Source organism: Ixodes scapularis, unplaced genomic scaffold (genome assembly GCF_016920785.2).
Source record: "Ixodes scapularis isolate PalLabHiFi unplaced genomic scaffold, ASM1692078v2 PGA_scaffold11__112_contigs__length_91849675, whole genome shotgun sequence".
Classification (NCBI taxonomy): Eukaryota; Metazoa; Arthropoda; class Arachnida; order Ixodida; family Ixodidae; genus Ixodes; species Ixodes scapularis.
The window spans coordinates 87,901,464-87,923,556 of NW_024609837.1; the positions used below are offsets into that span (position 1 = coordinate 87,901,464).

At 46.3% G+C, this 22,093-nt stretch overlaps 2 protein-coding genes across 3 annotated transcripts; one reads left to right on the top strand and one right to left on the bottom strand.

Moving 5' to 3' along the window:
* The first annotated feature begins 10,746 nt into the window (after nucleotides 1–10,746).
* Nucleotides 10,747–15,661, top strand: LOC120846986 (protein ALP1-like). Of its 2 annotated transcripts, none has more exons than XM_042289082.1 (7): nucleotides 10,747–11,076; nucleotides 11,162–11,287; nucleotides 11,808–11,967; nucleotides 12,594–12,757; nucleotides 13,740–13,948; nucleotides 14,646–15,126; nucleotides 15,519–15,661. In XM_042289082.1, the coding sequence occupies exons 1-7, from the start codon at nucleotides 10,859–10,861 to the stop codon at nucleotides 15,616–15,618; spliced, it is 1,458 nt and encodes a 485-aa protein (XP_042145016.1). In that variant the 5' UTR covers nucleotides 10,747–10,858; the 3' UTR covers nucleotides 15,619–15,661. The 2 variants fall into 2 exon arrangements, with proteins under 2 accessions (XP_042145016.1, XP_040074853.3); XM_040218919.3 differs by having other exon boundaries at nucleotides 10,854–11,076; nucleotides 11,171–11,287.
* A 626-nt stretch (nucleotides 15,662–16,287) lies between these two features.
* LOC120836193 lies at nucleotides 16,288–17,758 on the bottom strand. Its single transcript, XM_042289047.1, has 5 exons — nucleotides 17,335–17,758; nucleotides 16,733–16,904; nucleotides 16,620–16,655; nucleotides 16,400–16,504; nucleotides 16,288–16,324 (listed from the first exon to the last, which is right to left on the bottom strand). The coding sequence occupies exons 1-5, from the start codon at nucleotides 17,525–17,527 to the stop codon at nucleotides 16,288–16,290; spliced, it is 543 nt and encodes a 180-aa protein (XP_042144981.1). The 5' UTR covers nucleotides 17,528–17,758.
* Nucleotides 17,759–22,093: the final 4,335 nt, after the last annotated feature.

The following is a 22,093-nucleotide window of genomic DNA, read 5'->3' on the forward strand; positions in this document are numbered from 1 at the left end:
ACGTGCGGACGTACTTTAAGAACCGTTAACCAAACCGGGGGACCAAAGCAGTGTGCGTGTGCATGTGAGCGCATGCGCGTAGGCCAGTTGGGGGCGAGTGAGGAACGGACTCGAAGAAGCTTATTCAGGCATATGCGGGGACCGTCACAGTCACCGTAACCTCGAAGTGCCCTCATTTTAGTTTTATTTCTCGGAGGACGAAGAGCGAGGGATGTAGCGAGAGTGGACCAAGTGCGGCGGGCCCAGTCGAGAAGAACGTTTCGAAAGGTCCGTTTGAGAAGGTCGAAACGAGAACGGTCCCAAATAATAACCACCCTCCTCCAGTGTCTGCTTTTGAAGTGCGAAAGCATATCCTTTAGCAAAAAGAGGCCGTATTTCAAACGAAGTTGAAATATATTTAGTACGAATATTCATTTTGTATTTATTCTGTATTATTTTGGCCGCATTCGAAATACGCGCGTAAGGTATTCAAAGTACATTATAAATATGAATCAAAAATATTTTAAAATACCAAAAATATTATCCATTCACACTCAAGACGCCATTTGTGCATTAAAAACCGGTCACAATTTTTTTTTAATTTTCGATTGTGTCAGCACTCGGTGTCTATGCGGTATTTGAAGGCACTACTAAATACATCTCACAAAGCTACATTAGAAACGAACACAAACACCAACACCATGACGCACTGCACAGCTCACTCACAGTCCCGTTGACTGCTCAAGAGCCTTATATAGCCTACATATTGAAGGTAATCATTTTTTCGGTGACCACCTCTGCGCTTATTAAAGTTTCAAGTATTCGATCTTCTCCTCGGGAGTCTGTCAAAGGGGAAACTGTGTTTTGAAGTTCGTGGACGATATCCCTTAGTAAAAGGCGTTGATACAACTAATAACAATTCGGCGCAGTCCTTAAAACAATATCCACACAAACGGCTCATAAAATACATGTTATTGCTTCTCTGCGTAGCACCACTCAGGACGAAGCGAATCGAGGCAGTATCTTCACTTTAAAATAATGTAAACGACTTTATTTTCGTGAGGACCTAATTCTCGCAAAGTTCGCGAATCGCCTACATTTCCGAGAAATAAGTCCCGTGAACAATTCCGGCAAAATGTAAAAACATTAAAATCTATAATGCGATCTCAGCGCGTCGCGAAAATTAGAATTTGCGAATTATTCCAAAACTCCAACTTTGACCTAAATCGCGAAATATTGAGCCCGCGAAAAAAAATATTTTACAGTAGTTGTTTTGCCTTTCTATTTTTGTAGTTGACTAGTTAATATGGTAGTTAATATCACTATATTAAAGTCACTATTCGCATCACGTACAATGGTGAGTATACGCGTTCAGTGAACTAACATTGTGCTAACAAAACCACGCCAAACGTATCTGTTCACAGCACCTGCTGAAGCTTTCCAGCATCAGCAAATGTTGTGGTTCTAGTTCCCGAATCCCGTTTGTGATTGATGTGTAAGGAACTGATCAGGTGTGTTCTTGATAGAAAAAAGGAAACAATAACATAAACTGGGCTGATTTATCAGTGCGATGCTCCGCAATTCAGTTGACAAACTAATCAAATGTTGTATTTAGGCGCTTCAGTGTACTCCATATCTGCTTGAAGCGAACTTCTAGAAGGGGAGCTTTTCAATATTTTGGTAGTTTAAGTCAAACTACCAAAGTATTGCAGTCAAAAGGTACTTAGAATATAACACAACAGTATTTACGATTTTCAGGTATTTTAAGAGTATTGTGCACGTATTTTTGATTGCTCCATTTTTTGGGGGTTGGAGTATATTTTGCATGAATTAAATAAATATTTCAAGAAATATATGTGAAAGGTATTTTGTGCCTATTAATTTCGTATTTACATATTTCAAAACGCATGAAGGGAACTTCAAATGTAGTTTCAATAAAGGTATTTTAAAATGATTTTCAGAAGTATATTTTAGTACCAAGTAAAAAAAAAGGAAGTTTATATTTTCGGTCTATTTTTCGTGTACTTAAAATTATGAACTGTATTTCAAATACACTCAAATTAGAATGTGGTATATTTCAAACGTATTAGTTTTCGCTAAGGGTATTAACTGTCCCATGGAGCGAGTTGATGTCGTCAGCTTTGAAGCCACGCCAAACGGCACCGTAAATCCTTTCTCCAAGTGAAGCCCGCTCTCTGCTATGAAACCACGCGAAAAGCCTAGCCGAACGGCACTTCGTTTCCCGGTACCAAAGGAACGGAGTAAAGCTGATGGATTTCGGCTTCGATCCCATTGGCTGGCGCGCGTCGATAAGGCTCCCAATGGCCGCTGCGCGTCAGTTTCAACGACCGCCACCCCATGGCGCTGCGTGTCCACGGGGCAGCGGCTCCACCACTCCACGCCCAAGGTCAGTGCGCCGAGCACGACGCGCGCTCAACCGTCGACGGAAGTACGCAGCAGATGACATAAGGAAGAGGAAGAGCGGCGTGCATGCTTTCGCATTCACAACTTATAAGAAGTGCTTAGATGTACCTCGAGTTTCTTTTTTTTTGTTTATTGATATTTCCGCCTAAGCGCGCCTACCCCGCAAACACACGAAGAACAGCGTGGGGCCTGGCCCCCAGCTCACGTCCGAGCGTTGTAAAAGCTAAACACCGCAGGCTAATCAGCCATGCGCTTTGTGCCACGTGACTTTCCACTAGCGGGTAAGAGTAAGGAGAAGATGCGTCGGCGATGTGACATCGGCAGCTTATTGTGACAGCGAAATTGTATTTCTTTGCTGTCAGTTTAAATGAAGTCCGGATATAAACCCTCGTCACTTTAGATGGCAGGTAGTGAGCAGGCAGGGGAGTGCTGCCGAAATGGCGTCAGACTTCTAACCCGTATTCTTTGAAATGAGAATATTGGAGCAAGCTCCAGTTGGGCCGGTGGAAGTTCTTGAGTGGGCTGTGTATGCCTGAAGTTAGATCGAAGGTTTGGAGAAAGGGATGCAGTGAATAAGCAGTGGCTGACACGTACACTCCAGTTGAAACAGCAGAGAGCGGCAGTAAACGTGTGAGAGACGTGAACCAGTGCTGACTACTGATGATAATACGTTTAAATATTTCTTAACAGCATATTCCATTCAGCTGTGAGTTTCTGCAATAATATATCAGTTTGGTGAACAAGAAAAAAGAGATCACTCGGTCGGATAGCCATCTTCATCAAGCAGCAGTCTTCAAAACCTACCGAAAAGCAAGTAGAGAATTTTATTATCACTACGAAACCGTTTAAATGATCAAACATAGCCCTTTAGCAACATGAAGCAATCAGTGCGAGCATGTGGAAGCAGTGTTTTGCGGTCCGCCGATACTGACCTAGGATTATTTCGAGTGTTGTATGTGGCCTCCACCAGTGGTACACTCTTAAATAAAAAGGAGTCCAAAGGGAGTCGCTATTTCCATGACTCCCTTTGACACTTCACGACTCTCTTAGAGAGTTAATGATTCGTGTGACTCTGTTTTGCCTCTTCCCCTTCTCAATGGGAGTCACAGGTCAGCAGCATTTGGCCTACCGAAAAAAAACAGTATGAATGATGCTTCGCGGCGTCCAGCCGGCAACCCAAGCCCCGCCGTTTCCCTATGCACCTCTAGAAAGGGAGTCCGATACCATTTAGTTCAAAGCTTTGTCGAAAACATTTTTTTTTCAATAATGATTGTGCAAAAACAAAATTAAAAAGGAAAGGAAAAAATATGTGCACGAAGTTTCGTCGACATTCATTTTTCTCAAAAATAATTGTAAAAAAGAAAAAAAAACAAAGAAAAAAAAACATGTATGTTCATTTTTTGCACCGAACCTGGGTTCGCTCCGTATGAAGCGGGCATCTTTCCACATAGCTACGCCTGCGAGTACTCGTTTTGAGAATTCGTTTTATACGAGATTCAACAAGTTTTGCGTCGTGCATATTAATCAAAACCGAATCCTGCGTCTCCATTTTACATATTTCTAGAACTGTCGTGGGGGGGGGGGGGGGGGGGGTGCGTCTCTGGGAGTGAGCAGGGGCGGATGCAGGAATTTCCTGAGGAGGGGGGGGGGGGGGGGGTCAGGTGTTGGTCAGCGTACCGTATGTTTAGGAACCCCCTCCCCCTGTCCCTTGTTTTAGGCCCTAAATTTTACACATGTAAAAATCAAGAGGGGGGTCAGGACATCTGGACCCGCCCCCTCTAAATCCACCCCTGGGAGTGAGTGAAGCTGCAGCAGCTTATTCAAGACTATACTCCATTTCATACATAGCATATAACGCAGTCAAAGCTAGCGCACCGGTTTGCATCGCGGACCGTGTCTACGTTCACCCCATAAAATAGTGCGTCCCCTGCAAAAACACTTATAAAAAAAGTAAAAAAATATGCCTCCTTGGAGCTAGTAAACTGATAGTGGCGTTATGATTTCGACGGAGCACAAATGTTTTTCAATAAAAAGGAAAGGATAATGTAAACTACTTTAAATTGTTTTCGTTTTCGTTCGTGCGGGAGACGCTGCGGGTTTTCGGGTTGTGTGGCACTCTGGCTGGTTTTGAGAAGATGGCGTCTTACGCACAAGCTCAAGTGCCTCTCCTGCTCGGATATTTTCGAAGATTCGTTGTGCGCAAACCTTGAAAGACCGCAAGCAGGTGATCGCCAACGTGTACGCGAGTACAAGAACACGTTTCCCGGATCGGTCGTGAAGTCCTGGAGACGGTCAGTAACAACACAGGAGTGTGCGCCCGTACTGTCGCGAAGTACAAGGCGCAATGTCTATCTGGCAAGCTGGCGTCCCCGAAGCGAAGACCTCGCCATGTAGAAGTTTCGAGCACGGGGACTGTCAAGCATGCCGAATTCACACACAACGCCATTCGCCTGAAGGTGCATCGCAAGTACCCCGAGAGGTGGATTCCTACCCTTGACAGCTATTTCAAAATAAACTGTACAGGCCACAACTACTGTCGATTAACGTCCTATTATAAATTTTGGGGCAAGGCTGCTATCAGTGAGATTCCTCATTCCACGCTGCACGAAAGAAAAATATAACTCGGTGCTGGAGGCAAATAACACTTGCAAAGCGGCAGAGCAGATGGTAGAAATGTGGCCGCTCGGCGCATTATCAATAAAAAGCAGGAAGAAAGGGGGAATTGAAATATGCAGTTCGGCGATGCGCACAATCTTGCACAAAAAGTTTGTCTAAAAAAGAAAAAAAAAAAAAACGCGTCTAGTGGGTTTGAATCACTGCCGCCGAGACGTCGGTATCGCCAGAGCAGCGCTACCACTCGTCCGCGAAACGCGCGCAGGAACACATTTTTTTCTGTATTTTCATGCGCACCACTTCAGTACCTTTGACAGCTTTGCACGCTATGTATGAAAATAGTATAAGTGCCCATTTTGAGAACAACATCACACTGCGAGTTGAAGCAATGCCGAAGGCTCGCGTCTCGCAGCGCCGCCTGTTGTATAACCAGTCGAAGAGTTTGCACACTGTGAAGGTAAGAGCGTTCACACCAAAGAGCTCTCTTTACAATGCCTACACACACGCACACACAGATCACAATTGAAGGGGGGCCACTGAGGTTTTAAGAGCCACTGATCGTAGTAATCGCATTCCGAAGACGCCGCGTTGTCGTAGATTGTTTTTCACCAGCTAGGTCCTGATGGATGAGGCCAAGGCCAAGGTTGGGGCATTCATCGCCGGAAACGTAAAGGAACCAAGCAAACGACGTGAGACTCGCGGACGCGGTTCGTGGGAGCCGACGACGTCCAAGCCACGATCCGAGCAGCCCTAGTAGCAGCCTTGCTTCCGAGAAGACTGTACATTCTTTCCGGCGGGCACACAATACTCCGACAGCATGCTTGCGGCTGATGTGGATTGCAGGAGGTGGATAACAGGACGATAAATGCACAAAAAATAGGTTGAGCACGACCAATACACGACACAGCACGCACAGAGAACGATTGTCGCCGCCATGTTGAAATAAAACCAAGCTGAGGCAGGCCAAGCTACTGTTTAGTACACAAGGAAGCTGAGACAGGCCAAGGTTCAGTTTAATACACAACCAACATAATTCATTACAAAGAATTAAATAGATGTTAAAACAATTTTTCTTTTGACGTTTAAAAGTTCTAATTTATGTCGACTAAAACAGGAACATTCACGTTGCGTCAAATGAGTTTCGTCGTAACCAGCGAACGTCGCAACATCTCCATCGCCACCCTAGCCAAAATCAAAAACAAAGCAAGCTGCAAACTTTCGGGTGGTTTCAGGCCTTTGGGCTTTCAAAAAAACATCGAAAAACGTTTCCGAAAAACAATAAGTGTCCCAGGTGCCGGCGTGCCCATGGATCCAGCTGTGGGTTTGAGTCTACTTGGTGAGTACTTGCCTACTCGTATGACTTTTTCAGTGCTTTCTTTTCGGAGCGTTTGTGAAGTGTCCTTGTGCGTGTGTGTGCAGGAAGCGTGAAGGCGAACGTGTGGGGCTCCTTGTCGCACACGTGCTTTGCGCATAGGTCTCCTGCGCTGAAGCTTTGAACAAACTGTAGCGCCCTCATTTTGGGTAGTACAAGCTCACCTGATTGAGCCTCGCACTACTTATGGCACGTTGATTGAGCTTTTTTAACTCTGTGTGGTGCTGAAGAACGAAAAAACACCTTTGGACGCCAGAAATGGGCCTGACTCAACGTTGCAAGACAATCGAAAATGCCAAATTCATGACACCACCGCTAGGGCACGCGTCTCTTATCTCTTGGTTGTGACGTCAGAACACCTGTGTCCCGACGCTTTCATTTCGTTTTCCTTTTCATGTCTACTCTGGAACGCGTGAAACTGCATCTCTTGGCTCGCTCTTAGCGTCTTAGCTTCGAAGGCGTTCGAATTTTTGTTGTTTCTTTATACTTTCATCGCGATCTCGCGCTCCGCACCAGAGCACGCACGCTTCTGCATGCGTGACAGTTTGAGACGCTAAACTTTGTACTACCCAAAACAAGTCCTAACAAGTCCCTTATCGCAGCACCCCCTGGGCAACGCAGGAGGCCTATGGGATGTCCTTCGAGCTTTTCCCAAGGAAGTCCCGGAACCAACCTGTCACTGAGCGAGCAGTCAGATTGCGGGAACGCATACAGAGGCGAAGGTCCCACCGAAGCCGGAAGGGGGGGGAGGGGGGGGGGGGGGGGGGGGGGGGGGGCTTTGTAAGTGTATCGGGAGCTTTATCTCGTGGATAGGTGGACAAGACGAGTTCTACAAATCGGGTGGCGCCTTGGTGCCACCTAACTAGGCGGTGTGTTTCGCGGAACCCATGACTGTTAATGGTACCCATTACGTGCTGGCGCTCGTATTTGCACCCCGTTTGCTTTCACTGCGGGTGTTCGAATTCAGGTTTGATTCTCTGCATTGATGATGTTGCTTGCGAAGAGTTCTTTTTTTATAGGGCACGGACGTTTTATACAAGATGCTGTATATGTTGCACCAGGGATTAGCAATATCTCCAATACAAGTATTTGAACTACGTATTTCAAATTCTTTGTGTATTTTGCATTTGTATTTAATTACAAATGGGGTAATGTATTTGACGTGTGTATTTCAATACTAAAATGTGAGTATTTCAAATACAATTTTGTGGGTGAAAATACATCCCTCAAATTTGCTGTCACTGTCCAGAGCAGGAAGAAAACTACGCTCTGCACCGAATGCAGTGTCTCTCAATCAAGCGCAAGCGTTTAGTGACTTTGTGATTACGGTGCTAGTCCTGGGCAAGAATAGAAACGAAATCGACGTTCACCGGCAGACTGGCTAACTAAGTACCTGTGACAACTTGTAATGCTTTCCAGCTTGATTTCCATCCATATTTTTGCCTGGATTATTCTAAAAGCGGGCGTCGTCCAGATTTTCGTAACTCGTGCGAGTTGCAACAGTAAAAAATTCTCTAGCTAGTGCTGCGCGCCTTGGTCGTCTCGATTCTTTGTTGGTCTATACCAAAATGTAATCGACAAAAAAAGCTGCTCGAAGCTCTGTACTTTTTTCACCTATTACGTCCAAGCTGATTACATTTTTTTTTGTGATTATATTTCTATTACGTTACTAAAGCCTCGCACACTAACTCCCGAGTGTGCGATGCAAAATTAAAATGAGATACCCAGAAACCCGTTGCAGGTGCCCTGAAGTCGCTGACGCAAATGTTGAGGAATGTATTCGGAAAAGTATTTGAAGGAGACCAAATACATTTTGTTGTATTTGTATCTTGTATTTAAATACTTTTTTTGGGAAATGTAATTAGATTTGTAATTAAATACATTTTTGACAAAGTATTTTGTATTTGTATTTCGATACATATTTGCATGTATTTTGTCCATCCCTGTGTTGCACTTACTTGCTAGCCCTCTGGCTGTAGTTTATTGTGAAGGTTGCGGGAAAAAACGCGCATTGAATAGTTAGATATATATATATATATATATATATATATATATATGTATATATATATATATATATATATATATATATATATATATATATATATATATATATATATATATATATATATATATATATAATATGTAGTGTCAAGTACCGTCCGACGGCACTCTTTCAAAACGTTCACGTGCCGTGCAATGGCACTCCACTCGCGTCTTCAAGTGCCGTCCGAATGTCTTATGTAAAGCGAATTGTCGAAACGAGTTTTTCGAAGTTGTAGCGTAGCTTATTGGAAATTGTAGCGTAGCTCGGCCTAGTAGGCAGCGGACCCTGGTTCGATCCACAGTGTGGGCTTACTTTTTTAAATCTTTTTCTCGAACACTTTGTTTCGTCGAGGCCACTTTTCGACTGTTTTTTTTTTAATTTGCACCGAACTTGAGCGCACTGAACGTAGTAACTTAAAGAAACTTTTCTTTTCTCAAATTTCGCTTTATTTTAAAAGTTATAGGCAATTTCGAATTACAAAAACAAGCAAAAAATAACCTCCGTCATGACGTCGTAGGTCCTGGCTTGAGTGGCCGCGAACTAGAGGAGGGGTAGTGAGCTCATCGAGCGCTCACGGCTGCCGCATTCTGTGTTGACGGCTCGAGAGGGCGCCACTAAAGCACGTGTTGGATAGGCTGTATGAAGCGGGCGGCCAGGGCGGCTTGCATTGCATTTGCTGCGCGATTAAGGACTAATTTGGCATAACACTTCATTGGCCACAAACTAAAGCAAACACGGGGTAAAGATCAGTTCAGAACGGGAGCCACTTTGCGCTGCCATACCGCCTAACGGCCAAATCGCCAGCCAAGCCCGCGCCGAAAGCCTTCGGAACGCTCGGAACCGGTCGGATCCTCGAACCGGTATACGACCGCAGCGCCGCCGCGTACATCCGGGACCTTCCTACGCGCGCTGTTCGTCGGAGCCTCATCCCACTAGCCTTTTCTAGTATGCGCCGTTTTTTCCGCCGCTTGGTGGCGGGTTTGTCGACGAGTCTTTTCTTGTTTCCTTACTTTATAAACTGCATTTGTTTCTTTTCTGATCTAAATTACCGAACAAAAATGAAAGCCGTTTACAACTCCCTGTAACGCCGAATTAGAGCGCAGCTCTTGAGGAGGAGGAGGGAAGGGTACTGAGGTTCACGTGTTTTCAGGGCGGGGGTCAAGTGACCTCGAGGGGGGGTGGTCACGTGACCTTGGTGGGCACATCCCCTCCCCAAGGTCACGTGGGGGTCACGTGACCTGGGGGTGTCACGTGACCTGGGGGTGTCACGTGACCTCAGGGGTCACGTGACCTCAGGGGTCACGTGACCCCCAGAAAAAATTTTCCGCTAGATTTAGCGGGGAAAATTTTTCCGCTAGATTTCGCGGGGAAATTTTTTCCGCTAGATTTAGCGGGGAAATTTTTTCCGCTAAATTTAGCGGGGAAATTTTTTCCGCTAGATTTAGCGGGGAATTTTTTCCGCTAAATTTAGCGGGGAAATTTTTTCCGCTAGATTTAGCGGGGAAATTTTTTCCGCTAGATTTAGCGGGGAAATTTTTCCGCTAAATTTAGCGGGGGAATTTCCACTATTTAGCGGGGAAATTTTTTCCGCTAAATTTAGCGGATAAATTTTTTCCGCTAGATGTAGCAGGGAAATTTTTTCCGCTAGATTTAGCGGGGAAATTTCCGCTAGATTAAGCGGGGATTTTTTCCGCTAAATTAATTCCGCTAGATTTAGCGGGGAAATTTTTTCCGCTACATTTAGCGGGGAAACTTTTTCCGCTAAATTTAGCGGGGAAATTTTTTCCGCTAGATTTAGCGGGTAAATTTTTCCGCTAGATTTAGCGAGGAAATTTTTTCCGCTAGATTTAGCGGGTAAATTTTTCCGCTAAATTTAGCGGAGAAGTTTTTCCGCTAGATTTAGCGGGGGAATTTTTCAGCTAAATTTAGCGGAGAAATTTTTCCGCTAGATTTAGCGGGGAAGTTTTTCCGCTAGATCTAGCGGGGAAATTTTTCCGCTAGATTTAGCGGGGAAGTTTTTCCGCTAGATCTAGCGGAGAAATTTTTCCGCTAAATTTAGCGGGGAAATTTTTTCGCTAGATTTAGCGGGAAAATTTACCCATAATGCACCGCGCGGTTACGCCGACGGCGACGCCGACGGCGACGCCAACGGCGACGCCAACGGCGACGCCGACGCCGCTCAAGCCGGGAACGGGCGCCTAATGGCCCGTTCACACTGGCGGTTGAGCAGCGTTTGCGAAGCGTTTGCGGATGCGGTTCGAAAGCGGCCCTGTTCACACTCGAAGGACGCGGTTGGCGGTTTCTCGGCGAACACGCATCCTTTCGGGGGGTTTACGAGACTTGCGAGTGGCAACCCTGTTTCACAATCCAGAATCCACTTGTGTTCCCAATTCAAATCCAAGAAGAAGCCTCCCGCAAAAACAAGCATGGAACACCCCGCGAGCGGCAGTGATGAGGACCTCAGCGACGAAGAGGCTGCTGGTGTAGCTCTAGTTGCAGTTGTTTTGGCGTCTCAGGGCAGGGATAAGCGCAAACGTCCCAGAAGATGGTGGGTCCGCCCTTGCTTCCATGAAAGAGACGAGAAGGGACAGGGAACGAGCCTCGTTCCCCTGTTGCGTTCGCGGGACGTGGAGTACTACCGCGAGTAAGTGATGTATCTATGTTCACATTACGTGTTCATAAAAAGAAAGCGTAGCAGATCGAGAATAAGTGTAACATTATTCCATCAGTTTCCTCAGGATGCCTCCCAGCGCGTTTGACACGATCCTGGACCTGGTCCGCGACCGGATCAAGAAAGAGGACACGAACCTCCGGAAGGCCATTCCTCCTGACGTGCGCCTCGCACTAACGATAAGGTAATTGCGAGAGAAATAGAGAGAATGATATTGATTGCCCGATGGTAGGAAATCTAGGTAATAACTCCAACAATAATCGCACGCGCGTAAGTGAGTACGGATTTTTGACGCAACAATTTAACATCCAAGAAATTATACTATAAAACTGAGCTGTTGACGCAAAAGTTCGACGTCCAAAAAACTAAGCTGTTGACACAAATGTTCGAAATTCAAAAACATCGCAAAACCAAGCGATAATGATACCATCAACTGTGCTTAAAATTGTGTACCAAATAGTGAGAGTCACGTAGAGGGTTTTGAAGAAACAATTTATAACAGCTCGTTCGGCTGCAGGCTTGACGCAGTTATCCAATTTTCTGAACAGCTATGAGATATTTGAATTCGGAAGAAGTTAAAAGTGCACTAGTGACAGAAGTGTCCCTCAGTGACTGAATTCTTGTCATACAATCAGTAATGCCAACCATATGATATGTAAAGTTCTTGAACCATTGCTTTCAACATTTCTCTGTTTTCTGACAAGATTTCTTGGTGCTGGGGAGACACTACGGAGCTCATCCTTCAACTTCCTGATCGGAAGGTCGACCTGCTGTGGAATTGTCTCCGAGGTGTGTACCGCCCTGTGGGAGGTGCTTGGGCCTCTTTACGTAGCCTGTCCGGAACAGCCAGAGGAGTGGAAAAAGGTATGCAATTTTTTACTCTAGCCTACTAAATGCCCCAAAATTATGCACTTGTAAGTAGCTTTACTCAATGTCTCTTTCGTACACGTGAGTACTTTGCAAAATTTTGTGCATTACGAAGGCAGTAAAATTAATTTTGTCATGCTAGAACAGCTGAAAATTTAGACCTTTATGTTCTGAAAAAATTTCCTAATTTCCTCAAAAGCTATGGAACAGTTCAACATAGTTCCCTGTAATTACAGAAAAGTGTGAGCTAATGTTCTGCCCCGGTCGCTACTATCACATTAAAAAAGTGGGCAAAGCTAATAAGATGATGGGTAAAAACATGATGGTAGGAATTAGAGGAGGCGGCATAGCAGCTCAAGCCGACTAAATGGGCAGCCTTGGAGTGAAGTCGGAAGTAGAGGTTGCAGTTCATGGACACACACATAAAAGTGTGTGTCCATGAACTGCCATCATGTTAACACCAGAAATCAAAGGCTATAATTGCCAATGATTTCTGGTGACATTGCATTGAAAAATGACGAACACGAAAATTGGGCAAAATTCTTGTAAGTATTCTAGTATGCTTCAACTCTCATGGGCTTTTGAGGAAACTAAGACACTACTGGGGATCTATTTTGCCACAGGTCGCTGCTGATTTTGAAGACAGATGGAATGTCCCAAACTGCATAGGAGCAATTGACGGCAAGCACGTTATCATTGAGTGCCCAAAGCTGTCTGGCAGCCTTAACCACAACTATAAAGGCTCCTTCAGCAAGTCACTGCTGGCCATTAGCGATGCAAGATACAGGCAAGTTTTGAGTCTTCTATTGCTAAAGCAGGTGATTTAAAGACAAATTGCCCAGTGAAGGGTACACAAGCAGCTTCAAGTGAAAGGTGGGAAGACTTACGTCAAAAAGGACACTTTGCGTGTACGGCTGTTTTCATCTGTTATTGGTAATACTTGACCTCCTTTGATGTTTGCTGAAACCATTCCCCATTATGGTGCAATTACAGCATACACACATACACATCTCTGTGCGTAAAACTTTATGCAGTCATGTTTATGAATGTAGGGTATGTTACCATGAAGTACAACTGTTGAACTCTTGTTGATTCCTGCCGATATTTTTCAAAACTGCTTTTAACATAAACATAATGTACTGAGGCTAGCTCGTAGCACTTCTTGTGATGCACCGCTTAGTAACGGAAGTGCATCACACAAAGATCCTATTATAAAAAGAACGCGTGGAAGTGCTCGGTCTCAAACCTCCATTCCGCCGGCATTGAAGCCAGTGTTGAAAGCTCCGTGGTGACAGTGCACATGAAGGAAGTGTGGCTGTGTAGAATATCTGTACAATACTTGTTCACAAATTGTGGTAGTGTGTTGAGGGGGCGAGGGGAGAGGACAATCACATGCTTGGAAGGAAACTCGGGAGACGCAAAGTACTATGGTCAGAGCTGATGTGTGCGACAGCGAGACGCTAGCTTCGGCTTGCACCCCCCACTCGAGGTTTAGCGAATTTCGACAGCCACCCAAGCTTTACAAGGCGCTTAAGGGAAATTTTAGTGAAGGCGCGACGGAAACTAGGCTCTGTAGCCCATGCTGCACACATTATGCCGCCAAGAGCATTGATACTACCTCGTCTAGAGTTTTGCTCACCTGAGTGGAGTTCCCACCAGGAATCCCTTCAACAAGCCCTGAAGGGTGTGCAGCACAGGGGTGCTCATACACTATACAGGCAGCTGCCTCAAATAATACATTCTGTGTTAATAGTACCTTTTAATTTCAGGTTTCTCTATGTTGAAATAGGACACCATGGCAGTGAGAGCGACGGGGGAATTTTCGCCCGCAGCCAGCTTCAGCGGCGCATTAATTGTGGGGAGCAGGGGCTGCCTCCTCCAGCGGCAGTTGGAGAGGAAGGGGACCTGCCATACTTCTTGCTTGGGGATGAGGCCTTTCCCCTAAAACCCTACCTCATGAGGCCATACCCGAGGAAAAGTAAGTAATGTGTTGCTTTGTTTCATGTCTAACTTGGTCTATGTCTTGCAAGGATTCGAAATGCATTACGGATGAAGACACATTTAATTGCGGATCAACATAAATTGTTTGAGAACCTGCTAACCCCTGAACGTAACCTAAATTTGTAAAAAAAAAATGTTGGACACTCATGCTGCTGAGAGTTGATGCTAACGACAGCTGATTTCGGTCGCCATTATAGCCAGCTCATTAATAACCTCATGAGGTTTGTTGGCTCATATCATATGCTACACCTTCCCCCAAGGATTATAACGGCAGCGGTATATCAGATGTAGGCATGGTAGGGATCAATTGAACTTGTTTCGGCCATGAGTGCATAGCACTCTTCTTTATGTCGGTGAGGCGATGGACAGATGTCAACTAAATTATTACTGTTGACTGATGTCTGTAATGTTACTGGGCACTATTTGCTAGCATGACCCAAAAGCTCCAGAAATGTACGCCCGTTTGTTTCTTCTGACCGAGACCAGGTTATAGGAGCACCCCGTCATACACATCAAACGTTTCCTTTGTGTTGTTCTCGTGATTCTTGTCTGCCTGACAGGTAAGACTTGTGGAAGTGAGGCTTGTGGACGTTATTTGTGGTCTGTAAAGGGTGACACCACAGAGACTTATAATTAATAGGCAATAGGTTAAGAAATTGGTTATTATTTTGCAGGCCTCATCCCAACAGCTGAGGAAAGACAGCAGTCTGCAGCTCGCCCTTCGACCAGCGCTCCCCAAGCTGGTGACCCAGTAGACGAGCAACTGCCGGACGACGACGCTGGAGACCTATCCGACAATGATGAAGCCAACAGAAAGGAGCTGCGGCGTCGGCGCAAGATTTTTAACTATCGCCTCAGTCGTGGCCGGAGAGTAGTAGAAAACGCCTTCGGCATCCTTGCCCAAAAATGGCGCATCTTGAGAAGACCCTTCCGAGCCAACGAAGAAAATACAGACAAGATTGTTGCGGGATGCGTTGTGCTCCACAACTTCCTTTTAAAGGATTCGGAGGTATCAGCCACATCGTACTGCCCTCCCGGCACAGCTGACCATGAAGACTGGGAAGGACGGAGCGTCAGTGGCAGTTGGAGGGGCGATACTGACAATGAGAATGCCACACTTCAAGCCCTCCCCAGAACTGGCTACAATTCAACCAGGCATGTTCCATTTTCCTCACTGTGTTGCTTTATCCGTGCTAAAGTCAATCTCGGGCTAGTATACGCAGCAAATGTAGGACTTGAGACTCTGTCCACAATTCCCACAAGAAGTACCATCTCTAATAATTAAAAGTGTGCAAATAGTGTTTTTTGTAACTGAATCGAATAGTGATGAAACCGAACCAAATCGAGAAGTTTTATAATTGCAAGTCTATGACATTCTAAACATTAGCTCAAAGCCCCACTTCCAGTGCAAACTTTTTTATCTTTGATAGCAAAAGCATGCACGCACAGCTAAATCGCAACGGAAGCCACAGAGTGTGTGCTGGAGGCGATGCTTCTACTGCACTCTTAACCTTGCACTGTCTACAATGTGGCTGTTCTATTTACAGGGAAGCCTACAGGGTGCGGGCAAAGCTCACCCACCACTTCGTGAACGGAGGAGCAGTCCCCTGGCAGGACACCATGGTCATGGGACCTAGTGGAAACTAATGAAAAGAACTGCTGTTACAAGTGATTTATTTGTTGTTCAGGACTCCGCCTCTTGCCTACTGATGGCTTCCATTTGCGCTGCAAAAACAACATTTTCTATTTGGTGCATTGCCTGCAACTGGCTACGCTCATCGAGCGTTCTCAATCGACCAGCGATCGACATGCTAAAATGGTGAACAGCGTCCTGGCAGTTCTCGGCCCTCCTGGTACGCCTCTCCTGAATGCTCTGCAGTAGGCCAACACAGGCACCGATGGCGTCCTGTGTACCAGAGCCGCTCTCTTCTGGCCTGGTATAACAAATTTGTGTGAAACAAGCTCAGAATAAGTACTTTATAGATTGCTTACCTTGACTTGCTGGCAGGTGATTGACGTGCCCGCTGTTGTTCATTTTGCCTGCATTTGTACATACAGGTTTTATTTTCTGCATGTCTTTAGGGCATCAGTGTAGCCTGGTCACGTGTGACATTCATTGTAAATTTAAATGATATCCTTGAGGATGAATGCTAATTTTTTATATCAACAATCAAACTGTGATAGAGGAAACCTTACATTGGGCTGCCGCCTGTCATGCCCGATGCTCTCCGTTCTTCGGGCCTGCAAAGAAGGGGATTTTGATGAAGCTATGTTTTAATATGTGGGGCTTTAATAAAAAAAAGTGTCATCATGAACTCACGGCTCGCACTGGTTGTCATTTTGCTCATCAGCCCTGTAGATAAAGCAAGAATTGCGTCCACCTAAATATATCAATCTTCACCACAATACTGGAACAACCGATACCAACCTTCTTTCCTCCAGGTGACCACTGCCATCGCTGGTGCTGCTGGTGGTACTGCTGGTGGTACCGCTGGTGCCACTGCTGGTGCCACTGGTGCCACTGCTGGTGCCACTGCTGGTGCCACCGTTGTTTAAGTATCGTCGTGGTGAATTGATGTGACAGCAAACAAATGTAGAAAGAACAAGTTACGTATATTTTTAACATTGTTTAATCAACTAAAACCTACCTCATCTCACCATAAAAATCCAAGTTTGTGTGGAGGCTGAAATGACATGCGGGTGATTTAGTGCCTTTGTGTCACAAAGTTCCACATATTTTTAAAGAGGTACGAGTACATACCTTGGAGTGGGCGACACTGGTTCCATTATCTCCATCATTTGGATGTAGTGGGGCCAAGTTATTTTGATAACTTCCCCTGCCCCAGCACCACTCTTCATGCTGTCAGATATTTTATTTTTTTGCTTTTGATATGAATCCTTGGCATTCTTAAATTTGTTTGCCAAGACGCTTCCTGAAAAAAAATGAAACCGTGATGCACTAACTTTAGACACCAAAACACATCTATGCATTGTAAGAATTGCGGCTCAAACACTGACGCTGCTTACAAAGTGCTGAATGATGGTTACTGAAGCGCTGGTCTATGAATATGCTCGTTCGGAGGAGGTGCCATCTATACTCCGTTCGCGTGCCCCGAGGTTTCAACAGCGCTACCGTTGCACGAGCGCTCGTGCACCGGGGACTCCTTCCAAAGTCGCGTGCGCGTTACCAACAGATGCTCGCTTGCGCGATAGCCCTCGGTCAGCTGAGTCTTGGCATAGCACATCACACCGAAATTGGTAGTTTTCCTAACTCGCAGCTGAAGAGTGTTTGAGCGCTTTGGAGGACACTAGAATCCGAGCCAAATAACAATATTCGTTCCCGATAACAAAAAAAGTACATGCCTTCGACACCGCCGAGATCCACGCCGAGGTTGCCCCAAAGCTCGTCCTTGTAAGCGTTGTCTTTGTACTTCGGATGTCGTTTGTCATAAAGGCAGGGGTACTGTTTTACAAGGTCCAATAGGACCTCCGTCTTCACCGCATGTTTTTTCTTTTTCGCCGACTCCGCTGCACCGGTGCTTCGAACGGTCGCCATCTTGGGACTGTGCAGTCTGCTAGCGTGACGTCAACCAAACGTCACGGCAGCATCGAGTTCCTATTGGCCCACTTTCGGGAACCGCTCCGCGGTCGCCGAAAGCGGTTCTGAAAATTCGGTCTCGGACCGATCCTGAAAACGCGCCCCAACCGCGCCGCCCCAGCCGCTTTTGCGGCTGGAAATGACCCGAACCGCCTCGCGTTTGCGGATCCGCCTCCAGTGTGAACCGGCCATAAGAGCTGCGCTCTAAAACTACTTTCATACATAATTGAAACGGTTCGCAACACTTATATTTTGTATTTCGACTAAAAGGAAGCTTTTAGCGGCTCTGACCAGTGGTAAGCCCAGGACCAAAGACGTCACATATTGCGCGCTTTCGGCAACGCGGGTCGCCCTCGTAGGTGGAGGAGGTTTCCACGTCGTCCGGTTAAAATATGACTCACTGATATTTAGTTCTCTCTCCGTGCCCGCTGGCTTGCCCGAACCCCAAGAGACGTGGAAACCGCAAAGAAGGTAGGCACTTAAATATGGTTGCGGGGCCCCTTTAACAAAATGGTATGGGCGTCCCCTTCCGGAGGTGCATGGGGGACAGCGGGGCTTGGTATAAGACAGAGGGGCTGGACGCTGCGAGGCGTCATATGCAACGGGCCCAAGTAGGTTAATAGTTTTGTAATTAGCAGCCGCATACTGTTGCCGCGAGGCGGCATGAATGTATGCGGGGGGTTGGTTAACGATCTCCCCAGGGATACGTGTGCTGTTCGACCCTCTTCCGGACGGCACTTGTAGGCACGGGTGGAGTGCCGTCGGACGGCACTGTAGACAACCAAAAAACAAAAGAAAACGAGGTGTTTCGAACAACGTTCTTGAAGAGATCGTGAACTGTATTTTCAGCTACTTCCTCCTCAGCTTTTCTCCTCAGTATATAAGCAAAGTGAGAAGTCATGTGGTCGTATTTCACTGAAGCCCAAAGTTCTGCCAGCAGTCTGACAGCCGGCATGGACAAAGCCCTACATAAATTTCACACTTCACATTTTTGCAAGCGCTGACAACCATGAAGGGAGCGACGAGACAAGCGATGGCGACCCTTTTTGCTATCGCTCAGCCGCACGACGAGGCACACTGCATGAAAGCGACAGAAGCAAGCGACCAATGCGATGAGCGACGTTTTCTAGTAATTCAAGAACCGAGCAGCGTTACAAGCGACAGTGAGAAATCTCCGTCGCTGTTGCCGATGCTCGTCTCGTTGCTCACTAAATCGCTTACATGCGGTCCAGCCTTAATTGTCTGAAAGCTAGAGACACGTGCCACGAGTGGAGTGCCGTGCTGCCACTCACTTCCAAGTGCCTCTCATTTCAGGGCTACACTGCCATTTGCTTCAAAGCCCTGCACGGGCCACCTGCTCAGGCGCTTTGATGACACTTACGAAACCAGCACAAACTCGTCAAGGGGTTTTAGGTGGGGTTAGCCATCCAGTGTGTTTGCCGCACCATTCTTTTCGGTGCCTCGACAGCCCACAGTCCCTTCACAGCAACAAATTGGGACGCCATGACGACAGCGGCACTTGTGCCTGCCTGTCTTATTCACCAGAGGTTTGCAGACCAACTGCAGACTTTCGACAGCATGACGCTTTCGGTTTTGTAACATCATTGTTGATTCCTTTTGACAATTCTTAATACATAAGAGGAACAGGATGGCAATTGCACCAGTGGGGATTACGTCCAGTCTGTCACCGCCCGTTGGCAGAAGAGGAAGACAAAGACCATGAGAGTTTCGGGAATGAGAAATACGTTATATTATTTAAGCGAGCGGAAGAACTATAATGAGAAAGAAAGATAAAAGTAAACCGTCAGAAAAGAAAGAGAGAACCACCAAAAAAAAAAGGAGTACAATAAAGAAATCTCTACACGCGTCTCAACACTAATCAAAGTTCCGTCAAGTCATAGACACATCAGGTGAATCTCGCTCACGAGTCCTCCGTGGCCTGTCCTCGTGAAGGCGGTTGTCTTCGCCTCGATGGCTGGAGGTCATAGCGCAGACTCGGCCGGGAGCTGTGCATGGCAGTCCCAGATGTCGGAGTCCGGCGAAGGTTCCGTCGACCAGACCGCTAGACTCAGCGTTCCGCTGACCGTGGCAGCTCTTGAGCGATCTGCAGGCCGACCGTCGCGGTCCGTGCTTCGCTTCCAATTCCCTGCTCGGTCGCGCGCTCCCCACCTCGTGCTCTTCCAAATCTTCGTCTTCGATCGCGGCCGCGGCGCAATCATTGTCATGAGGATCGTGACACAGTCACTATACCTGTACTAAAACTTGCTTGAGCACCTGTTTATTTATGATTATCTTTACACTTGCATCGTTACCTCCGAGGCGGGGTTTCCCTACCAGAAGAAAAATTTGACTGGGCCTTAGGTAAGGCCGAGTTCGACTCGCGCTGCTGATCCTGTTGTCCCGGTGCCTCTACAAGGGCGAGGACCTGGTCAATAGGAGCGTGACAGGTCAACCTTCCAGGCGTGACAAAGTATGGCGCCGTGGGAAGGAAGCCCATTACACCTGCCAAAGTGGATGCAATTGCAGGTGCGTGCCTTGCTGCATGTCCGCCTTCCCGGCTCTAAACTATGTAGCAATTGGCAGGTTCAGCATCGTGCATTATATAGGTTTTATAATAAAGACCATACGCGAAATAGCTCTTGGGTATCATCATCATGCCGCTCGGAGCCGACATGTGGTGGGTTTTGCTATCTTGAATGTGCAAATGCCACTATACCTCGTCTCGCCTCAGCATGAACTAACTGCGAAAGCTGTGCACGCGCAAGCGGGTTGCCTTGGCTGGAGGATGGAACCGCAGTATGTGTGCGTCCACAGGTTTCCAAAGTCAACGGCAGAAGCTTCTGAGGGTGTCCCAAGCATGCACTAGCACCTTCGGGAGGATACATGGGCACTGCTATATTGAAAGCACTTTCCAAGATTTAAGAAAATGAACACAGTTAGCATAAACTTGAGTCTTAAGGCCCGTTCACATTTTTGCAACCAAGTACGACCGAGAGAGACGAGATCTGTTAAAACTTCTGAAAAGTTCTTAGGACGAGGTAACACACTGGCATTCTAGCGGCATCTATGCGGTGACCCTGGAACTGCATTTTACAAGAGCGAAGGTTTCGCGGGATTTTCGAGGCCAAACGTGTGTAATACCTGTAAGAAAGGCTTGTTTATAACGTTGACAAAAGTCTTTTGAGCCCAGAAAGAAAGCATAATGCTCAAGAGAAATAGTAAATATGCCGGACCGCCAAGTCTACGCTGCTACCCAATAGATGGCGCCAGTGTGTCCTCTCGTTGTGAGAGGTTTTAAGGAACCCAGTTTTAAGAGGTCGCAAGAGTGTGAACGGGCCTTTAGAGAACCATGCAGTGAACGGAAAACTTAACAGTTCATGCGTTCTTGGCAATTCACCAGGTTGTCGTAGGCCTCTTCACGATGTACAATATGTGCATTACTTTGGTATTTGTTGATTTTTCTGGAAACAGGTGCCAGCAGGTACGGGCATAGACAATGGAATTATATTCGTGCATCTGTACAACTTGTTTTGTTATTTTATTTGAAAGCTTGCTATTTAGTTTTGAAAGAACTTCGTGGTTCCCATGGCGAAGTTGCAAACATTATATTGGTGTGCTGAAAACCAGTCCAAGGTCAGAACTAATGCCAAGGCATCTAAAAAAAATAATGTGACCAGAGACAATGTCAATTATTATGTTGGCAAGCTAGGCCTCGCAAATGTTAGCCAAATCGGGTCCACTAATATCCACCCATGTAGGAGGCTGTCTTTAGTGCCCATGCTTGTTTAATTAGACCTTGAACATGATTCCTTTTTACGTAAGACTTGCATTACGAATGTGTTTTCTAGTTAACGGTGGTGTTCCTTTTAACAAACCATTGTATTAGGTGGGTAGAAAATAAGAGTGAAGAAGTGAACTTTGGTCATTAATGGCAAGTAGGTTCATATGGAATTATTTTTGCTTCAGTAGAGGCTCAAGTATCCACGACACTGAAGGTACTTTCCTTTCAGTTGACGGAGACAAGGGTACCACAAGAGCCAGCGAGGGAAAGAGAACGGGACCTCTTAGTGTCAACGCCTTGCCACCTGCGTGGCTGTGCCCCGAACCGTGCAGTTTTGGCCGAGGTAAACAATCGGGCAATTTGAAAGTTTTGCGGATAAAAAAAAATATTACTCACTTGCATGCCTTGCTGTAAACAATCCAATGCAGTACTGAAATTTGTGAGTTGCGCACAATGTCACAGGTAGGATAGATAACCTCTACATTCTCAGAGTTCTGTAGACTAAGGGGCTGCCCGAAGATTACACAGCAGGATGGCGCCCCGCTACAGAGCTTCAGTATATGTCGCACCATAGCCTCCTTTATACTGACAAAACCTGGCAGATTGCCATGAGAAGCGGTCGCCGAAATGGGAAAGGTGAAGTGGTATACAACGGAGAAGAGTCTCAACCGCAGCGGACGCGAAACACGAAAAAAGTATGTTTTGGGTCCTCGCCACTGCAAAAGCTGTGTGCTGACGTCCAG

Excerpts from the sequence above, each read along its gene's own strand:
- LOC120846986 (XM_042289082.1), top strand. The coding sequence starts at position 10,859 with ATGGAACACCCCGCGAGCGGCAGTGATGAGGACCTCAGCGACGAAGAG. Across the intron at positions 11,077-11,161 it reads GACGTGGAGTACTACCGCGA|TTTCCTCAGGATGCCTCCCA; the intron begins GTAAGTGATGTA and ends TTATTCCATCAG. Across the intron at positions 12,758-13,739 it reads ATTAGCGATGCAAGATACAG|GTTTCTCTATGTTGAAATAG; the intron begins GCAAGTTTTGAG and ends TTTTAATTTCAG.
- LOC120836193 (XM_042289047.1), bottom strand. The coding sequence starts at position 17,527 with ATGGCGACCGTTCGAAGCACCGGTGCAGCGGAGTCGGCGAAAAAGAAA. Across the intron at positions 16,905-17,334 it reads GGATCTCGGCGGTGTCGAAG|GAAGCGTCTTGGCAAACAAA; the intron begins GCATGTACTTTT and ends ATTTTTTTTCAG. Across the intron at positions 16,325-16,399 it reads GGTCACCTGGAGGAAAGAAG|GGCTGATGAGCAAAATGACA; the intron begins GTTGGTATCGGT and ends CTTTATCTACAG.